The sequence below is a fragment of the Etheostoma cragini genome, chromosome 2 (genome assembly GCF_013103735.1).
Source record: "Etheostoma cragini isolate CJK2018 chromosome 2, CSU_Ecrag_1.0, whole genome shotgun sequence".
NCBI classification, from domain to species: domain Eukaryota; kingdom Metazoa; phylum Chordata; class Actinopteri; order Perciformes; family Percidae; genus Etheostoma; species Etheostoma cragini.
This window is the reverse complement of record NC_048408.1, coordinates 29,127,406-29,147,543: the sequence shown is the minus strand read 5'-3', so window position 1 is coordinate 29,147,543 and position 20,138 is coordinate 29,127,406. Positions and strand designations below refer to the sequence as shown.

General features: G+C 40.8%; 1 protein-coding gene across 1 annotated transcript in view; it reads left to right on the top strand.

Moving 5' to 3' along the window:
• Positions 1 to 17,828, top strand: part of abcc10 (ATP-binding cassette, sub-family C (CFTR/MRP), member 10) — a 27,159-nt gene extending 9,331 nt beyond the window's left edge. Inside the window, exons 6-20 of the mRNA XM_034883972.1 lie at positions 226 to 341; positions 1,036 to 1,140; positions 2,045 to 2,233; positions 4,667 to 4,748; positions 5,009 to 5,215; positions 6,910 to 7,054; positions 7,324 to 7,516; positions 8,607 to 8,950; positions 10,117 to 10,286; positions 10,370 to 10,530; positions 10,801 to 11,054; positions 12,875 to 13,020; positions 14,943 to 15,040; positions 16,850 to 16,962; positions 17,667 to 17,828. Coding sequence (XP_034739863.1) covers positions 226 to 341; positions 1,036 to 1,140; positions 2,045 to 2,233; positions 4,667 to 4,748; positions 5,009 to 5,215; positions 6,910 to 7,054; positions 7,324 to 7,516; positions 8,607 to 8,950; positions 10,117 to 10,286; positions 10,370 to 10,530; positions 10,801 to 11,054; positions 12,875 to 13,020; positions 14,943 to 15,040; positions 16,850 to 16,962; positions 17,667 to 17,802 — 2,459 coding nt within the window. The 3' untranslated portion in view covers positions 17,803 to 17,828. The remainder of the gene's footprint in view (positions 1 to 225; positions 342 to 1,035; positions 1,141 to 2,044; positions 2,234 to 4,666; positions 4,749 to 5,008; positions 5,216 to 6,909; positions 7,055 to 7,323; positions 7,517 to 8,606; positions 8,951 to 10,116; positions 10,287 to 10,369; positions 10,531 to 10,800; positions 11,055 to 12,874; positions 13,021 to 14,942; positions 15,041 to 16,849; positions 16,963 to 17,666) is intronic.
• The last annotated feature ends 2,310 nt before the right edge of the window (positions 17,829 to 20,138 follow it).

The window sequence follows — 20,138 nt, the reverse complement described above, 5'->3', positions numbered from 1 at the left end:
GCCTGTCCCCTGAACACACTGTAAAAAACATCTCCTCACTATCTGCTAGCTGCCTGTCCCCAGAACACACTGTAAAAAGTCCAAACGTCAACAAGAAGTAACGTCACCCAACATCTCTTAGAGCACCTTTAACGCAGGATTGCTGTACTGGTATCATATCGCGAGGTACACTGGGATTCCCACCCTTATTATAAATAATAATATCTATTTCCATATCTGTCCTAGTGTCTCCTGAGGACAGTCAGACGTCGATCCTGCTGAGCCAGGGGACATTTTCCTGGCAGGGGCCCGACGCTGAAGGGAGTCTGCAGCTGCATGGTCTCACGCTCCACATCACCAAGGTCTGTTAACTCTTAGAAAATATGGGAGTTACTTTACTGCCTTTGTGTTGCCTGTCTGTGGTTCTGTGCCTCAGCTAGACCAGTGCGGAGGAGGGAATTTAAAAGTCTAATTCAAATCAGATTTCCTCTAAAAAAGAAAGTACTAGAAACATAAATGTGGTTATGACGGCACTGGAACAAAACAATCCCTCAACAGTAGTTATAAAACTTCTTTTCTTTCCCAAAATACTTTTTAAGGAAACTACATTGAGCTGCAAATGTTTGCATAAGAAACTGAATTTTAGATTCTAGTTTTCATTCGACAGTTTCAGTGCGGTGTGTCTTTAACATAAATAAAGTCCAATAAAATGCTTGGTCACCTGGATAAAATGTAATGCAGGTTTAAATTAAAGATCTATTTATTTCCATCTGAAAGTTGTTTTTATTGTTTTTAATTATTTTAATTGTCTTTAGCTTTGAGAGCGTTGGATTTGGTGGAAACTTTTTAAAAAACACCTGAAGACTTTTAACTATCAATATGGCTCACTATTTAATGTGTTGCTGTTTTATGTGTTTTTACTGTAAAGCACTTTGTGACCCTTCTTGTCTGTGAAAGGTGCGTTATAAATAGTACTTACTTTAATGTTGAGTCATGGCGTCGGTGCGTGGCAGGTTGAGATCAGTAAGGTGAAGTGTTGCCGTCTGTCTGGTTCAGGGCTCTCTGGTTGTTGTGGTGGGGAAGGTCGGCTGTGGGAAGAGTTCCTTACTGGCTGCTCTCACCGGAGAACTCAACAGGTACATTTCACTTTACTACAGTTATGTATTCTACATGCATTTCCAGATGTTCATGATAAACTGAAGGATGAAATGTTCCTTTACGTGTTGAGACAGTTCTCCTACTTCTTAAGCTAAATAAAGTCTTTAAAAAGCCTCGTGGATCAGCAGGAAAATACATCGTCATCGACACCGTGAAAAGTTGAAATGTACATTTTGCTTATACGTACTTTTACATTAGTCAGGTTTTGAATGCAGGACTTTTTTATTGTACTTTTACTTAAAGGTCCCATGACATGGTGCTCTTTGGATGCTTTTAAATAGGCCTTAGTGGTCCCTAATACTGTATCTGAAGTCTCTTTATATAGACCTTAGTGGTCCCCTCATACTGTAACTGAAGTCTCTTTTATATAGACCTTAGTGGTCCCCTAATACTGTATCTGAAGTCTCTTAATTAACCTCCTGAGACCCAGCTTACCTTAGTGGTCCCTAACACTGTATCTGAAGTCTCTTTTATATAGACCTTAGTGGTCCCCTAATACTGTATCTGAAGTCTCTTTATATAGACCTTAGTGGTCCCCTAATACTGTATCTGAAGTCTCTTTTATATGTGTGTGTAGGTAGGTAGATATACTGTACATGTATGTGCATGTATACATATATAAATAAGTGAAGCATCACATTTTTTTTGTATTTAACTAACATAGAAAAGTTGAAAAAGTGGGTTGGACAAGAAAAGTTGTTTTCTTCTTCCTACTCCTTTTTGAACAAGGGAATTGCTTATTTTCTTTTAAATTCATTTTGGAAGATCGTGATAAAACGTACAGTACATGGTCTTATTTATCTGTTATTTTAAAAAATTAAATAAAATTAACTGAAAAACAAAACCAAGGTCATGAACAGATCTAATGAAACAACGTTGTGTGGCATTGTCCAACTGTCTGATCCAGGTTTTAGTCTCTACCTGTTTTGACAATGGTCCCATTGTCCATGAAGACAACCATGTCGGCCTTGTCGACAAACTCGATGCGGTGCGTGCAAAGGATTCTGGTCTTCCCCCCGAGGAGCTCCATGATGCACCTCTTCATGAGGTGTTCGGCCACGTCGGTATCGACCGCCGCCAGCGGGTCATCGAGGAGGTAGATGTCTTTGTCCTGCAAAAAAACAAGAAGGAGAGAGCGAGTCGCATCACACAATACTAATGCTGATTTTACAACGTTCTTTAGGTTTCAATGGCGCTATAAGGCATAAGAATATCAGGTTCTTTACATTATTTGCTGTTTTGTGTGTGTGTGTGTGTGTGTGTGTGTGTGTGTGTGTGTGTGTGTGGGGGGGGGGGGGGGGGGGGGGGGGGGGTGTTTGTTACAGGACTGACCATGTAGACAGCTCTGGCGAGGACTAGTCGAGCCTTCTGTCCTCCGCTCAGGGTCACCCCGTTCTCTCCCACTTCTGTCTTGTCACCATTTGGCAAAACCTGAAGACACATTTCAGAACAAGGTTAATATAAATGTTGAATAATCACATCCATTATATACAAAGCACACTACTCTCTAACTGTGTACAGTCGAAAAGCTGACATGGATCAGGCTAATCTAGTTGCTTTGGCCTGACATTAGCTTATGAAGAAGGCTCAATTTGTGTCCAAACTGATACAAGCTCCTCCTCTGGGCTCAATGCATGTATATGTCATGGATTCAAGAGCTTAATAAAGGGACATTTCGACAAGGTGGTCAAATCTGGGGTTTTATGAACACCCAAGCCTCGTAGATGTCTGTCCAGAGGTTGCTAAAGTCGTCTCACTCCGGATCAAAGTGTTGAATCGACCAATGGACTGTCGCCGCCATCTTCAGGGACGACCACTCAAGGGCAAAACGTGTCTCCTTTTGAGCAGTGTCGCATTGCCTTTTCACTGACTTTTCTCAACAGTGTTGTAGGGTAAGGTCTGGCTACACCACAGATGCATTCTGGGAACGGAGTAAGAAAACCCTCTGGGTTGTTTGCATTTCTCTAAACCAATGTTTCCCAAAATGGGTCACAGACCCGTTTTATTGGGTAAAATGCACATCAATCTTATGTGAATGAGTGATCTTTTCTTCTACACTGGTCTGTTCAGCTCAGATGCTTTTGGGGGTTTTTAGGGTTAGGGTTAGCCTAAAAAGGGTTAGACTCTTAGCAGTCTCTGTGTGCACTTCGTCCACAGCGATCCCGCCAATCGGTCCTTAAACATCCCAGTTAGAGAGGAAATCCCCTAAACATATTCTTTGTCAACCTTCACAATCATTCCCGTAAGAACCAAGCAGGCCTGCTATGTTGCACGTACCAAATTTTCTTTAAAACCTGCCATTTTCAGCGCGTAGCTTGCTAGCTCAAAGTTTATTGTCGTAGTGAAGGGACTCCAACACAGAGAGAGTGGAAGGTGGAGGACTAAGTCTGACCTGGCTTTATCCTGGAAATGTTCTTCCGTTAAACCAGACTACATTGTGAAAAACCCAAAGAATCAATAAGACAACGTAGGTAGAAATACACAAGCAAGAAAAGACGTAAAGGGTAGAGTAATCGTACGTTGAGGTCGTCTGAGAGGGCGCAGGCCTTGATCACAGCCTGGTAGAACACGGGATCATAGTCTTTGCCAAACAGGATGTTGTCCCGTATCGATGCGTGCTGGATCCACGGCTCCTGGGACGCCAGACCGAAGCCAGCCTCTCGGTCCGCGACGTACACCACTCCGCTCAGCCTGCACAGACAGCAAGACGACTGGTTAATCTCAGATGTCCTTATGCAGTTAGTTCCTATCTATTAAAGCAGCTTCTATGAAGGACGCAAAAGTGTAAATTGTCTTTTTAAGTGTAAAAAGAAAATCCTAGTTTCTTCTCTCCTCTTAGACAGTAAACTAAATATATTTGAGTTGACAAAACAACTCCTGGGTTTTGGGACACAGATCGAAATTTTTCAACATTTTTGGACATTTTATAGACCAAACAACTAATCCCTTAACCCTTGAATGGTATTCATTGAATGGTTTGAATGGTTTCAAATTTTTACAATAAGAAAAATAGTACAATTTTTTCAGTACATTTTTTCTACCTGAAAATCCACGTCCTTTCCTTATTTCCTGTGATAAACATGTATTTCTGACTAGGGGACCACTAAGGTCTATATAAAAGAGACTTCAGATACAGTATTAGGGGACCACTAAGGTCTATATAAAAGAGACTTCAGATACAGTATTAGGGGACCACTAAGGTCTATATAAAGAGACTTCAGATACAGTATTAGGGACCACTAAGGTCTATATAAAAGAGACTTCAGACACACTATTAGGGACCACTATGGTCTATAAATAAGCATCCAAAGAGCACCATGTCATGGGGAAAGATGTGTTAGAATTTATGTGAAATGTGCTCTAACAATTGAAAAATGCTTTGTTGTTAAACCTATAAATGCTGACTGGATGTTTACAACTTTTAAAGACATTTTTATTTGTTGAGTCAAAGGAGACTCTGCTAACAAGGCACTTTATTATTTTGGACCCCCTTTTATTTATTCCACCTGTCCTGTTCCTTTGCTGTTGAACAGGCACGCCATCAGAAATCCTTCCATTGGTCGAGGCCCTGCCGAAGAAACGGAAGAATGACCACAACATGAAAGCGAAAGGTTTGTTCACCTCGGGTCAAAACTGCTGGGCTGAAAAAGGAGCAGCTTGATTTCAACCACTTTGGTCCAGACTTAAATACTGTATCTCAACAACTGATGGATAGATTGGCACAAAGCTTTGTGCAGACGTTAACTGTGCCCAGAGGGTATTATACACACATTTAAATGAATATTTCTTTCTCTACGTTGGCAATAGCCATGCCTGGAAGCGTTATGTTTTCTTGTACTTTATTTTCACGTCCCTTCTTGGTTTTGACCAGATGGTGTGGAGCAGCAGGAGGAGGAGGAGGAGGAGGAGGAGGAGCCGGCTTTATCTCCTGATCTGTGTGTGGATGATGACCCCAACCTGTCGGGGGCGGAGCAGAAGCAGATGGGCGGGCTGGCATGGAAAGTTTACCACACCTACTGGGCTGCTGTGGGCGGAGTGCTGGCCGCCTCCGTCCTGATGTCTCTGCTCCTCATGCAAGGTTTGGCTCCGCCTTTCAGCGGGATTTGTCGCACAATGATGTCGCACAGCACGTGCTCACCGTCATTTGAAGCGCATCACACTGTGATTCAACTAACCAATCATACACAGAGAAAGTAATGCACAGAAAAAAACACTTTTAAAATAATGATAATATAAATGGACTGTTCTTATGTAGCGCTTTTCTAGCCTTAACAACTATTCAAAGCGCTTTTACATAGTACAGGAACCATTCACAAGGTGCCACCTGCTCATCAGATAAACACTCACACACATTCACACTCCGAAGGCGCAGCATCAGGGCAACTCAGGGTTCAGTGTCTTGCCCAAGGAGGACACTTGGACATGGGACTGTCCCATGGTGCCCTGCTACGTCCTTTTTGTGCCTTGTAACGCCGCACAGTGCCCTGCTATGCTGCAAAGAACTACCACAAACTACAATTTTTTATTTCTATTTTTCATTTTTTTATAGATTTTTATTTTTATTTTTTTGTGACTGTTATTGCCACTCTTCATTCTAATCCCAACCGGTCGTCAGACACCGCCTACCAAGAACCTGGGTCTGGACCTGGGTCTGGGTCTGGGTCAGGTTTCTGCCTAAAAGGATGTTTTTCCTCGCCACTGTGGCTCTGTTGCTTGCTCTGGAGGAAACTACTAGAACTGTTGGGTCCTTGTAAATTGTGGAGTGTGGTCTAGACCTGCTCTATCTGTAAAGTGTCTTGAGAGGACGCTTGTTATGAATTGATACTATAAATAACATTGAATTGAATTGAATTGACTGCAGGGCCAGGGATCAAACCACCAACCTTCCGATTGGCCAAACTTAATGTAAATTTAACTTGCATTAATCCCCTTAGACTATCGTTGGCATTGTTGCAGCTTTGAGTGGAGACTTTAGTTTTGTCAGACTTGCTCACCTGGTGGAGCTCGTACCCATGTAAAGAGTTTTACTCCTCGATGCTGCGTCCGGGAGTTCGACTCCGACCTGCGGCCCTTTGCTGCATGTCATTTCCCCCTCTCTTTCCCTTCATGTCTTCATCTGTCCTATAAAAATAAAGACCAAAAAATAATTCCCGTTCTCTGCACCCTGCATCGGCTCCCGGTGTGTTTTAGAATAGATTTTAAGATTTTTTTGTTTGTTTTTAAAGCTTTAAATGGTCTCGGCCCAGAGTATTTGTAGGAAATTTTAACTGTGTTGGAGCACAACCGGTCATTGCGGTCTTCAAATAAGCTGGTTTTAGAAGTCCCAAGGTCCAGGTATAAATGGGGGGGGGTGATCAGGCTTTTGCAGTTGCTGCTCTGAGACTCTGGAACAAGTTACCCCCCGATATACGCACTGTTAGAGATGGATGTCGCTCAAACTCAAACATATCTGTTCAGTCTGGCTTTTAATACGTAGCAGTGGTGCGACAACTTCATTCTTTTGTTTCTTTGTGATCTTTTCTGATTTTACTGTTTTCTATGTTTACTCTTTCTATTGTGTGTTGTGATTTTACTCATTTTATTCAGCACTTTGGATCCTGTTGTTTGTTGTAAAATGCTATATACATTTTGATTGATTGATTGATTGATTGATTGATTGATTGATTGATTTGTAAAAAAAATTAGTAATAAAAAAGAACGTTTTGTCCTGTTTTAAATCCAGATTTTTAACAACATACTGCCGGTGTGTGTTTTTGTGAATGTGTTTTTCAGCCTCTAAGAACGTCTCCGACTGGTGGCTGACTCACTGGATCACAGAGCTGAAAAACAATGGTTCCACTTCAACAAATTCAACAATTTCTTCCTCCGCTGCCTTCAGCTCACCACTCCTCCTTCTCTTCTCACCTGGAGGGTTAATGTGAGTTCTCCAATCCTTGAGATGTTTTAATTTAATGAGAAAAAATTCAAATTTGCACAGAAGACGGTGAAGTCTACAACTCAAAATCTTCACAACATCACTTGTACACAAAAGTTATGAATAAGCTGTTTCGTTGATGTTTTTTCTTTTTTCCTTCAATAATACCAATTTAAACAGAGAGGATGCAAAAAACAGTAAAACTCAAACACCAAATAGATTTGGTCGTCCCCACTTACATCTTTATAAAACATTCCCATCTACCCTCCCAGGTCTCCTCTGTCCTCACTGCAAATGTTCCCTTCAAGCAACGTGAGTTCAGATATCAGGTTTTACCTGACGGTGTACAGCTCCATCGCCACGGCCAACACCGTCTTCACCGCCCTCCGAGCCTTCCTGTTTGCCTACGGAGCCATCTGCGCCGCCACAGCCATCCACAACAGACTTCTGGACCGGGTCCTGAAGGTCCGTCATTTTGACTTTTGAGCCTCTGAGCAACTGTCGGAGCTCCCCCGAGATGAGCCAATCAGGGTCGAGCAGATTAACACTTACTAGGGCTGCACTATATGAGGAAAATATCCAATGGTGATTGATTGTGTTTGCGATATGATTCATGATATTGGAGGAATGATAATTTTTTGTATTGCTATTCTCATTTTCATTAAACAGTATTATTGAAGCAGTCCATATTGCAATTACATTACGATTGATTTTACATCCCCAATAGAGCGCTGATCAAGTTGTATTTACCTGACCCGAGCCCGACACAGTTAAAATCTCATTTTTTTATCATACCAATGACACATGTACGTTTGTTTGTGTGGAAAGCCTTTTATTCAACTGTAGACAGGCATTCGGAAATGTCAAGAGATGAGCCGAGTGCACACATCTTTTCTACATAACCTGCTATGCTATGCTACAAAGAACTACTACAAACTAGTATTTTTAATTTTTTAAATTTTTTTGTTTTTGTGTTTATTTTTTTTAAATTTATTTTTAAATTTATTTTATTTATTTTATTTATTTTATTTATTTTATTTATTTTATTTATTTTATTTATTTATGTTTAATTTTTAAATTTTTAAATTTTAAATTTTTTAAATTTTTAAATTTTTAAATTTTTAAATTTTTAAATTTTAAATTTTAAATTTTAAATGTTAAATTTTACATTTTTTAAATTTTTTAAATTTTAAATTTTAAATTTTTTTAATTTTTAAATTTTTAAATTTTTAATTTTTTAATTTTAATTTTTTTTAATATTTTTAATTTTTTAATTTTTTAATTTTAAATTTTATTTATTTTTAATTTAATTTTTTTTATTTATATTATTTTTTTATTTTATTTTTATTATTCACCTAAATACAGTATCTGTCCAATCCCAGCCCATTGGGTCCCATTGGGCTTGCGTCGGGTATCCACACTCTAATCCCTAAATATGAATAAACCTAAAACATAAACCTAAGACAATATACAGTATTTTTTTTTTTAATCTTTAACTACTTGGTTCATTTAAATGTTAAATAATCGTACCTTCCTGTTTGCATCCTCCCTTCAGGCCACAGTGTGCTTCTTCGACACCACCCCGATGGGTCGCATCCTCAACCGTTTTTCCTCCGACCTGTACACCGTGGACGACAGCCTGCCGTTCATCCTCAACATCCTGCTGGCCAACGTCTTCGGTCTGCTGGGCATGCTGGTGGTGATAAGCTACGGCCTCCCTTGGGTCCTCGTGCTCCTTCTGCCCCTGGCTCTGGTCTACCACCGCACGCAGCACTTCTACCGACACACCTCCCGGGAGCTGAAGCGCCTGTGCAGCATCACTCTGTCGCCCGTCTACTCGCACTTCTCCGAGACGCTGACTGGGCTGGGAACCATCCGGGCCAGCGGCTGCTCTGCCAGGTGAGAGACAGGAGGACGGACCTTCCTAGAGCCTCAGATACTTTCATCAGATGTCTTCAGACACACACCGAAACCAACATTTGAGATTAAAGATGCATTTGCATTTGCCTTTTTTTTTGCTGTGGTTTCGGTCTAAGGGGGTGGATTTTATTTTTTAATCTCTCCTGTGCTTCCTGGTCCAACTATCACGCTAGTTATCCGTGTGGCTCTAAACTAGGGCTGGGCGATATGGAGAAAATCTAAAATCACGATATTTTTGACCAAATACCTTGATATTGATACCGCAACGATAGTGTGTTGTTGATACATGGTGCTTTCACAAAATATTTACACAATGGGATTTTTGATAAATAATCATCAGTAATGTGGATATAATGACTAAGTGGGTGAAGGCAAATAATAGAACAGTTACAACAGTCTGCTAAATTCAGAAAAGTACATCACTTTACTGTAATCCAGCCTTTAAAACCAGGGTAAAACAACACTTCTGCCATATTACGATATCCAAAATCTAAGACGATATCTAGTCTCATATCACGATATTTATATAATGTAGATATATTTCCCAGCTCTACTCGAAAGACTCTGTATTTTAAAGATACCAAGTCATGAAAGTTTTGATCAAATCCACCCTGAAATAATACCCTGACCACATCTTCTCTTTTACTCGGAGATGCATCACGCTACAGAAGATATAAAGTTAGATGCCCTAACCACCGTTTCACTGACTACATTTACATGCACATTATATTCCGGCTTTTGCTTTTATTCCGAAAAAGATAGTGTTCTGACTATGCTATAGATATGGCTAATGACAGTAATATTCCTGCACATGCAGCTGTGCAAAATAGGATTTTTTGAAAATGCTCCACCGGTGGCGGACTTGATTGAGAGTTTAAACAAATCCCTCTTTCATTCCTTCAACCACCTTCTTAAAAAGGTTGGTGTGGTGATGCACGTATCCAAAAACCTGTTGATATTCAAGTCTTTAATCATTATTTTTCAATATATATATATATATATAAACAAAATTGTTGTTTACATGACCTCCTATCAAAGTCAGAATAATTGTGAAATGTACGTGTGCATGCAAACACACTTCTGGTGTCTTAAAATTGTCACTTTTATCACAGTCACTGACTCGATGTCTTGTATTTTTGTTCCAGGTTTGAGGAGGAGATCGCCAGGCGTCTGGAGCAGAACCAACGCTGCCTGTTCCTTAGCAACGCCACAATGCAGTGGCTGAGCATCCGCCTGCAAATGATTGGTGTTGCTGTGGTAACCGGCCTCGGGGTGATCGCTGTTGTCCAGCACCGGTATAGTTCTGTCGATCCAGGTGAGTCCGCAGCGGAGTTGGGTGGCTGTGCACCAGTAATAGGAGATGGGTCAGTTTTACATAATGTGTGTTGCTGGCTGCAGGTCTGGTGGGTCTGTCCCTGTCCTACGCCCTGTCCATCACAAACCTGCTGTGTGGACTCATATTCAGCTTCACCCAGACTGAGATGCAGCTGGTGAGCGTGGAGAGGACTGAGGAGTACTCCACCGGCCTCCCCACTGAGCCACAGCACCAAAACACACAGGTTACTCACGTACATACCGTCATTCATTTTGGAATTTGACGGCCTGACAAAAGAATCAAAAGAAGAATTTGTCAAAAGAATTTGACAAAAGAAGACTTGGTTCTGTTTAGACTCCCATTCATGTAATAAAATACAAAAGAGTTAAGTTAATTTGCCAGTATCTTTTAACAATGTTTGAGGGGTGAATTTTCCCAAAATATGTATTTACTGTATATGCATTAACGTGCCTCTTTCACTTTTTTCACTTTGCCCTCTCTGATTCAACATCAGCTGCCCCCGGCGTGGCCCGAGCAGGGCTGGGTGGAGTTCCGCGACGTGGTTTTGGTCTACAGGGACGGTCTTCCTAACGCCCTGGACGGGGTGAGCTTGGTAGTGCGACCTGGGGAGAAGGTGGGCGTCGTGGGACGCACCGGCTCCGGAAAATCCTCCCTGTTCCTGGCTCTGTTCCGCATGGTGGAGCTGAACCAGGGTCAGATTCTCCTGGACGGGCTGGACATCAGCTCCGTGGGCCTGTCTCAGCTCAGGTGAGCCTGAAGTGGTCCTGGGTTTGGATCGCTACCTAACGAGGGGCAATCAACACCGTTTGAGAGATAGGAAGGGGAGTCGCTGCTCTAATGATACATATTCTGATCAAGGCTGCACAATATGAGGAAAACAAGCAATAACTTTGTTGAGAAATGCGATAATGACATTATTTGCGATACATAAACACATGTTAAAGTGTACTCATTTCTGCTGCTTTCAGTATTCCTTAAAAATTTGGAAAAGTGCGTGTTGAATTTAAAAAAGAAATTCTAACTTCTAACTATTTTATTGACTGAAAATAACATTTAAATAAACATAAAAACACCATTAAGAAAGTGGCAGTTAAAGAGTAGTCTTCTATTGATTCTCTCTTTCAACATATTAAAATAATCTCTGATTGTCTTCCTTTAAGGAGGTGGATATTACGCAAGTTGATGCGTTATAAATTAAAAAGAGATATATTGTGCAGCCCTAATTTAGATTGTAATGTAGTTGTATTTGTTTTTAACGAGGGGGTTGACTTGTCTGTGGTCCATCCAAAGATTTATTCCGGAAAGGGACTTGACGTCTAAACTTCTGGAAAATATAGTTTATTTGTGTTGTTTTTTCACTCCAACTCAACCCGGACTTTGGGCTCGTCTTCATTGATTTATATATTTTTTATATATCTCCTCTCTCCTCCGTCCGTCTGCTTGTGAACCCAAAATCGGCCTCAAAGTATGCCTTAACCCTTAAATGAATCTCGAGGAGAGAGGAGGCTTACCAGAGGAGCTAGGAGCGAGGACGCACACGTGTTTCCTTTGCAGAAGTCTTTTTTTTCGAGACCAACAGCGTTTAAAGGAGGCGTGATACACAGATAGAATATACAAACTGTGCCACACTTTGCATTAAAATGACGTCTCCGAAACACATAGATGTCTGTGTTCTCTCTCTCTCTCTCTCTCTCTCTCTCTCTCTCCTCTCTCCTGGTGTCTCTTCCTCACTTCCTCCGCTCACATCTCAGATGACAGGGAAGAAGACACAAGGAGAGACGCGAGGAGGAAAGGAATAAGAATGTAAAAACTCTAGGCTGTAATCTCCCAGTCGAGTAGTCGATTTATTGGTCGAGACGTTCTGGCTCGACCCAAATTCTGATTGGTCGATTTTTGCCGGGTTATTTCATCAGGTGGAAGGATGAACCGTTACCGTCTATGGGGGAAAGCACTAATTCCTAATGGGGATGTTTTCAGAGCATCCCTGTTTCACAGGTAACAGTCCGTCTTCAGAACACCCCCCTTGTTTTCTCTTTTGTTGGATTAGCCCGACCCACTGGGGACAGACTGAAGAAAGAACTAGAAAGCCTTGATTTAGTGGTTTGATGAATATTTATGTAATTGTGAGTGTTTAGTTTCCAGTCAGTCCTCCTCCACCATGTCGAAGACATCGCCAGTGTGGCAGCATTTTACAAAAATAGATAACGGGAAAAAGTTGAATGCGAAGTTTGCAAGTAACAGTTTGTATATTGCAGCTCGACTACAAACATGGTGTATCACCTAAAACCGGTAAGATAACCTGTCTGCGTTAGGCTGCCCTGTCTGTTTGGAGTAGGTTATATGAACATATCAGAATTGGCATATTTCATAGTCTAATAATCGTTTTATAACTACCGGCGCACCAACCTGCAACTACGGTAGCGTTCCCCAGGCCCCCCTGGACCCCCTCAGACCCCGCTGGATGTTAAGCCTCTATCATCCAAACGCAAAACAGTTAATTAATCTTGCTTTCCCCCCCCCCCAAATTGACACTTTTGTGTGTGTTGTGGTGGCGCCCCCCCCTGCAGGTCCAGGTTGGCCATTATTCCTCAGGACCCCTTCCTGTTCAGCGGGACCATCAGGGAGAATCTGGACCCGTGTGGGCGACACTCAGACCAGCAGCTGCTGGACGTCGTGGACCAGTGCCACCTGAGCTCTGTGGTCAACAGGATGGGTGAGAGACTTGAGATTTGGGGGGTTGAAAACCTGCAATGAGGAAGAGGAATTAGAGAAGTGAGGCGATGAGATGGGATGACAGTGACTTGAGGACGAGCTATGAGATGCCTTTTGAGAGAAGGTGTGTCTGATTTGTTATGTATCCCACCTGACTCGCAGTCCTTTAGTCTCACAGAGAACACTCCACCCTCCATCATCCTGTCTGGTAAGACAGGCTTTATTGTCCCTTTGGGATAATGATTTCCACACATCTTCTTTTCACGTTCAATAGCACAACAACACACATGAAGACACATTAAACATGTCACACATAATAGAGGTGGGGGACATAATAGATACAGCATAGTATCGGGATATATTCAACAAATATGTATGTATGTATCGATCTATTATTATACATGTGTTGATCGGTTTGTCTCCTCGATGATCCCATTTTTGCAGAAATAAAATTACAGAGAGATTAACAGAGAAATGTGTCTTTTTTTAGATGAAACAGATGTTGACAAAGTTTCCCTTGGGGGCATCATTTGAAATTGGGAAACACTGGGACGCGTTCCCAGCCTTAGTGTATTGTAATTGTGTGTCTGTAATTGTTTGTCACTGTTTGTAATTTCTAAATGTATATATAAAACAGAAGAAAATTGGGAAATATTTGATGTCGGAAAAAGGTAATAAATTGCAATGTATTGCAGAATATTGCAATATGTTTAAAATCGCACATAAGTATCGTGATGATATTGTATCGGGAATCCTCTGGTGATTTCCCCTCTCAACAAATATACAAAAACACACCCACATAGACCAATCCAAGGTAAAAGCAACACATCTGAGGTGGAGGTGAAGGTATTACAGTTTGTTCAGCACTGTGATGGCGGGGGACACACAACCTTTTCTGGAATAGGCTTTAGTCCAGTTTGGTGTTCTGGGTCCGCACCCAGAACACCGGATGGACGTAGATCTGATTCAGGGGGGTGGTCTGTGTCAGCTGCTGTTGTTCGTACGTGCTGGGCATGCGACAGCTGTGTTATTCATGTCTGATCGGCTGGCTGTGGGGAGACGGATCATCTCTGAGGCAGTATGTGATTTAACCCTCGTTTTGTCTTCGTGTCAAAATTAAATATATCAACACTTTGAGGTTTAAAAAATAAAAATAAAATCTTATTCTGCGGCCATTTGCTGCATGTCATTCCCCCTCTCTCTTGCCTTTTGGGTCTTCATCTGTCCTGAGTAGATAAAGGTCAAAAATGTAACAAAAATTAATCTTACAAAAATACATATGTATTGGGATGTTGGGGATTTACAGGGACTTTCTGTACGGACTGTGAATAAGAGACAGTGTCTTTGCAGTGTCTAAAGTTTTTGTCCCTTTTTTTCATAATTTTGTATTTTTTTCAATATTTGCCACTTTTTTGACGTTTTCAACACTATGTAACACTAACTTATTAACTTTAGTTTTTTAGAATTTTTTTTTTTTTTAGAATTTTTGTCCAACTTGATTAAGTTACATAAAGACACATTATAGGACACAATCTACTTATCGTCTTTATCTTCTTTTCATTTTCCTCCTTTATTTTTTCTTATTTAGCTTGGAAAGAAAAGAGGACGACGGAGAAGAGGAGGAACTTTAGAAATGTGATGAGCGTTAATATTGATGCAGGAAAAATGTCTATTTTACTCTCTCTCTCTGCTCTATTACGATCTGAACATTAAAAACAACCTGGTCCAGCTTCAAGTGCGCTGCCTCTGCAGCTGATTTTGTTTTGTTTGTTAACTTTTCTGCGTGCCACATCACAAAAAGCTTCACAATGATGTATCAGCATACTTGAGAGATGGATGAGATGATGGTGTCGGATTCAGGCGACCTAGCTAATACCGTGTGTGTGTTTGTGTTTGTGTTTGTGTGTGTTGTGTGTGCCTCAGGTGGTCTGGATGCTGAGGTTGGGGAGAGAGGAAGATCCTTCTCAGTGGGACAGAGACAGCTGCTGTGTCTGGCCAGAGCTCTGCTGACCCGGGCCAAGGTGAGTCCTCACCTGTATCAGGACACCAAAACTCACACAACACAGAACACGATGCACCCATGAGGACGCAACTCGTCTGTCTGAACAACGCTCTAACTCAGTGGTTCCCAAACTTTTTCAGCTCAAGACCCAAAAGAGAAATTTGGTGTCTCCCCGGGACCCAGATTTACAAAAGTACACCACGAATCATTGTGACATCTACATTTTTAAACTCTGGACAAAAGACGGAAAAAACCATGAATTTAAATGTATATGAAGTATATTTATTCCATTATAATGATGCCTTCAGCGCTGCTCGGTTCCCTGAATTTGAATGCCTGACAGATAACAGGGAGAACCATTAAAATGACCTCTCTCACTTGTTCCCATTACCAAAGCATCTGAGCTGAACAGACCAGTGTAGCCAAAAAGAAAGCTCATTCACATAAGATTGATATGCATTTTACTGCCAATTGGCGACCCATTAAAACAGGTCTGCGACTCATCTTGGGTCCCGACCCTAAGTTTGGGAAACATTGCTCTAACTGATGTATTATAATTGTTTGCTTTGATTTTAACATGTGATGATAGGTTTTATCTACCCTGGGTTTTCCAACCATTATAAGACTTAGACCCAAGCCTTTTTGGCACCACCTGAGCCAAATGAATGGACTTTGTAAAAGCAATGCGTTCCCCAGTGGACTTCTTGAGCATGTTTTTACTTTAAACTTCTTCAGTGTTATTTATTTATTATCTGCTTTAGTTTTTACAACATTTTAGACACGTATGTGGTACTAATAATTGTCCAAAATGATGTAAAATTGCTTTTTGTTTTTGTTGATTGATAATACAACCATTATTTGAGGGAGGACCCCTAAACCCCTCGCAAAATATGTGCACCCAAGCAGGGCTGTAGTACTCGAGTCTTGTCTTGGACTCGAGTCCGGACTCAAGACCGTTTTTCTATGGTCTTGGACTTGTCTCGGAATCGCTAGTATTTGGACTCAAACTTGTCCCATACTCGCTCGTAAAAAGATTCAGTATCAATTTCCAAATATCCATTCATTCATCAGCATAATTCATAATGACAAATAAATGTTTCTGATAAATTAATATTTATAAAATAAAATCATGTTACAAGTGTTGCCGTTGCATAGTTTGTCCACCAGAGGGTGCTCTACACCGTTTTTAATTATAATGTGTTTTTCTTCGTAGGACAATAACTTCCTTATCTTAAGTTTGTATTTTTTTACATTTTATTTATCAGAACTTTAACATATTTTAATGTTCCTCCGTTCTGTCTGTTCTGTGACAATAAAACCAATTATCATATTATTTTAGTGACAACTCATAAATAACTACAAATAACTAGCGTTGAGAAAATCTTTTTGTGTTTTGTTAATTAGCCTAATTAGCTGTTAGCTAAACTAACGTCGTTAGCTTTCCGGTGGAGGCTAACAGCAGACCGCTACTGTGGAACAGATCGTGCAGTGCCGTAAATCCCCGTGCATCATGATTATCATTTGCGCGTGCGCTAACATGTTGCACATGCGCAGAATGGATCGTGCTGGCGGGACGGATCGTGTACCGACAGACTCAATAAAAACTGCTCACCACGCAAATCGGTTCACTTGTCCCATCCATGTGCATCATCTTGTGCAATATAGTTTCTTTTAAGCATCGCTGGGAGGGGCATTTAAAAATGACAATACAGTGTTTTGTCCGCCTACTTCTTACCATCGTTGGCAATAGTTCCTACACTGATGTTACCCTCTGTTTCTGATGAAAGCTCAGCATTGGAAGTTAAGACGCTGCTTTCCCCTCCTGTAGGTGCTTTGCATCGATGAAGCCACCGCCAGCGTGGACCAGAAGACGGACAACCTGCTGCAGGAGACCATCAGAGAGACGTTTCAGGACATGACCGTCCTCACGATTGCACACAGGTTTGCACAAAGCTTTTCTGGTTTAAAATCCTGTCTATCTTTCAAGATGTATTGTTACATACAACCATGGACGGACGTTACAGAATTAGGTCTTTTGGTAATTTTTTTTTAAACCCTTAATTTAAAACTCGTGTTGTCTTCCCACCAAAATCAATGCTTTTTAATCAATGTTTGTTAACTTTTTATTACGTTTTTGTCCCTTTTTTCAACACTTTTTTCAATGTTTGTCGCTTTTTTTGACGTTTAACACTACGTAACACTAACTTATTAACTTTATTTTACAGTTATTTGGGGAATTTATGGTCAATGAACCTCATTTATAGGAAATTATACCTAATGTTTGAGTTAGAAAAGCAGAAATTAGGAATTATTAAGACTAAAATTAAAGGAATGGAGGTTGATGGATAATAACAGACCGGAATATGTCAACTTTTACTCAATACTATTTCAAAAACACTTCAATTTGTTTCTCCCAATGCTATAAAATTTGATAAGACGCCCCAAAATGAATGAAAGTAGAGATTTGTACTTGCCAAAGAGCGTTGTGTGGAATCAATCATGTTATTTTGGGGAATTAAAAAGAACATTGAAATAGGAAAACGGGTCAATCTGACCCGAGGACAACAAGACGGTTAAACTCTTGGCTCATTCTTTACATGGAAATGTGGGAAAATACATTTTTTTGGTCTGTGTTTTGTCTCCAGGATCAACACCATCATGGACTGTGACAGGGTGCTGGTGATGCATGCTGGGAAGGTGGTGGAGTTCGACACCCCAGCTGCTCTCTGTCAAACAGACCGCTCCATCTTCCAAAGGCTGGTCGGTCCGAGAGGAGAATGAGACGACTGGAAGACACTGGAAGAAAGAATTTTTTTTTTTTTTTTTTTTGAAATCATGTTTTTTTTTAGAGCTTGCAGCCTATTTTTCAGCACCGTCCTGTTTCATACACTTTGACAACTTTAACACCGAGTGTAAAACTGTTGGAGCAGAGGAGTGGGGAATGCCTTGCTCCAGGGTCCTGTTCGGAATGGGAAGTGACGACATGGATTTGCTGATATTTTCTTAATTTGCGCTGACATTAAGTTTTTATTTAATTGACCATTTCAATGCTTAAACAACATTATTTGAAATGTTGCCATTAGCATCTATACATCATCTGTAACTGCTTTTCCTATTCAGTCAGGGGAAGGGAGGGTGGGGGGGGGGGTGCTGGAGCCGATCCCAGTTTAAATGAGGGGACAATCGGGGGGGGGGGACGTTCACCAGTTCATCACAGAGACAGACGACCATTCATGCTCACATTCACACCTACGGGCAATTTAAGATGAACAATTGACCTAATCTGCTTTAATGGACGACGTGTGGAGACACGAAAACCTGGGAACGCCAAACCGGATTTCTTTTCTTGGTAGACTTCCCTTCAAGGACTCCTTGATCTCATTTTTTGGGGACCTTTTTCTACAAAGGAATACATTTGCACTATATATTGTCCTGCTCATATTTGTTTAAATGTATTACTACAAGCATTTAACTGGCAGCAGGTCTTACGTAGGACTCTATACTCAACCAGTCCGTCATCATCTGACAATATTTACTGTACTACTGTCAATATTTGTTGATTCAGTGGTTTGTGGGGAGCAGTTCCAAGGTCCTATTTTCTTATATTATTATTCTTTTCACCTAGCATGCACTGGGGAAAGAAATCAGCCAGTTATAGGCTGCTATGAACCAGCTACGAGGGCTGATGGGGGACATTCGTTTTGGGGATTTTTTTGGAAATAACTCAAAACTGGGAAAAGGAAGACATATAAAAGTAAAAGCTCTCCGTTTGCTGCCGTTAACCTTTAGGTTTTAAGACTGATATAGACTGTTAAGGAACCCTCCACAAGATCCCTTGTTCTTGTAATTTGCTCAGAGATGAAGCAATATAAATCAGCCGTAACAGTCTGAACTTGAATGATGTAATCTCTAATCCCAATCTGGCTCCTCTGTCATGTGGGAGTTAAGGATGAGTCACTTTGCAGTCTATATGATAGTTTTCATCATCGATGTTTATTTGTAAAACTCTAGGAAACATGACAAAGGCCGGTCAAAATACTATATTAAAGAGCTCCTATTATGCTTATTTTCAGGTAATTGCATATAGAGGTTATATCAGAATAGGTTTACATGGTTTAACTTTCAACTTTTTGTTGTACTGCACATCGCTGCAGCTCCTCTTTTCCCCCTGTGTGTTGAGCTCTCTGTTTTAGCTCCAGAGTATCGCATCGCACTTCTGTTCCATCTTTTTTGGGAGTCGCACATGCTCAGTAGCAAGTTAAGGACTACTAGCTAGTCAGAAGCAGAGTATGAGGGCCCCGACAGTACCTAGGTAAGGACTACTAGCCAGTCAGGAGCAGAGTATGAGGCTCTGACAGTACCTAGGTAAGGACTACTAGCCAGTCAGAAGCAGAGTATGAGGACCCTGACAGTACCTAGGTGAGGACTACTAGCCAGTCAGGAGCAGAGTATGAGGGCCCTGACAGTACCTAGGTAAGGACTACTAGCCAGTCAGAAGCAGAGTATGAGAGCGTGCCATGACAGTACCTACTTTGGAAGCCTATAACATGCACACAAAAGATATATAACACAATGCAGGAAAGGGAAAATGCCAAAAAGCGTAATTGGAGCACTTTAAAACAAATAAGATGTAAATGCGATGTCCTTAAATGGGAAAAAATACTAATGTTACTGTATGTAAAACCAACAAAATCAGCAAATAATGAAGATGAAGCAACAAATGGAGTCACCAACTAATCGCTGCTACTCTAACCTGTAATCAAATTTAAAATACTGACCTTAAGAAGAAACTATGTTCCTCTGGTATTACTACATGCATTGTTGTTATACTGAACAGTTCAGAGCCACAGATTACACTAGACATACCCCTTCTGTATTGTTAACATATGTAATATATGATAATATCTATAATTTAGCATTTCGAGATACAAGTAATTTGGGAAGGATTTATCTTTTGTTGTTTGTTGTGTCAACGCGGTTGCTTTATAATTCATAATAAAGCGGTTTTCTTTTATAATAACTGTTGTTGTCACACCTTGTTGTTTTCATTTCAGCAGGTTCGCCTGGGAACCGAGTCGTTCTTACGTGACAGTCATCGGGAGATGCGGCCGTACCTT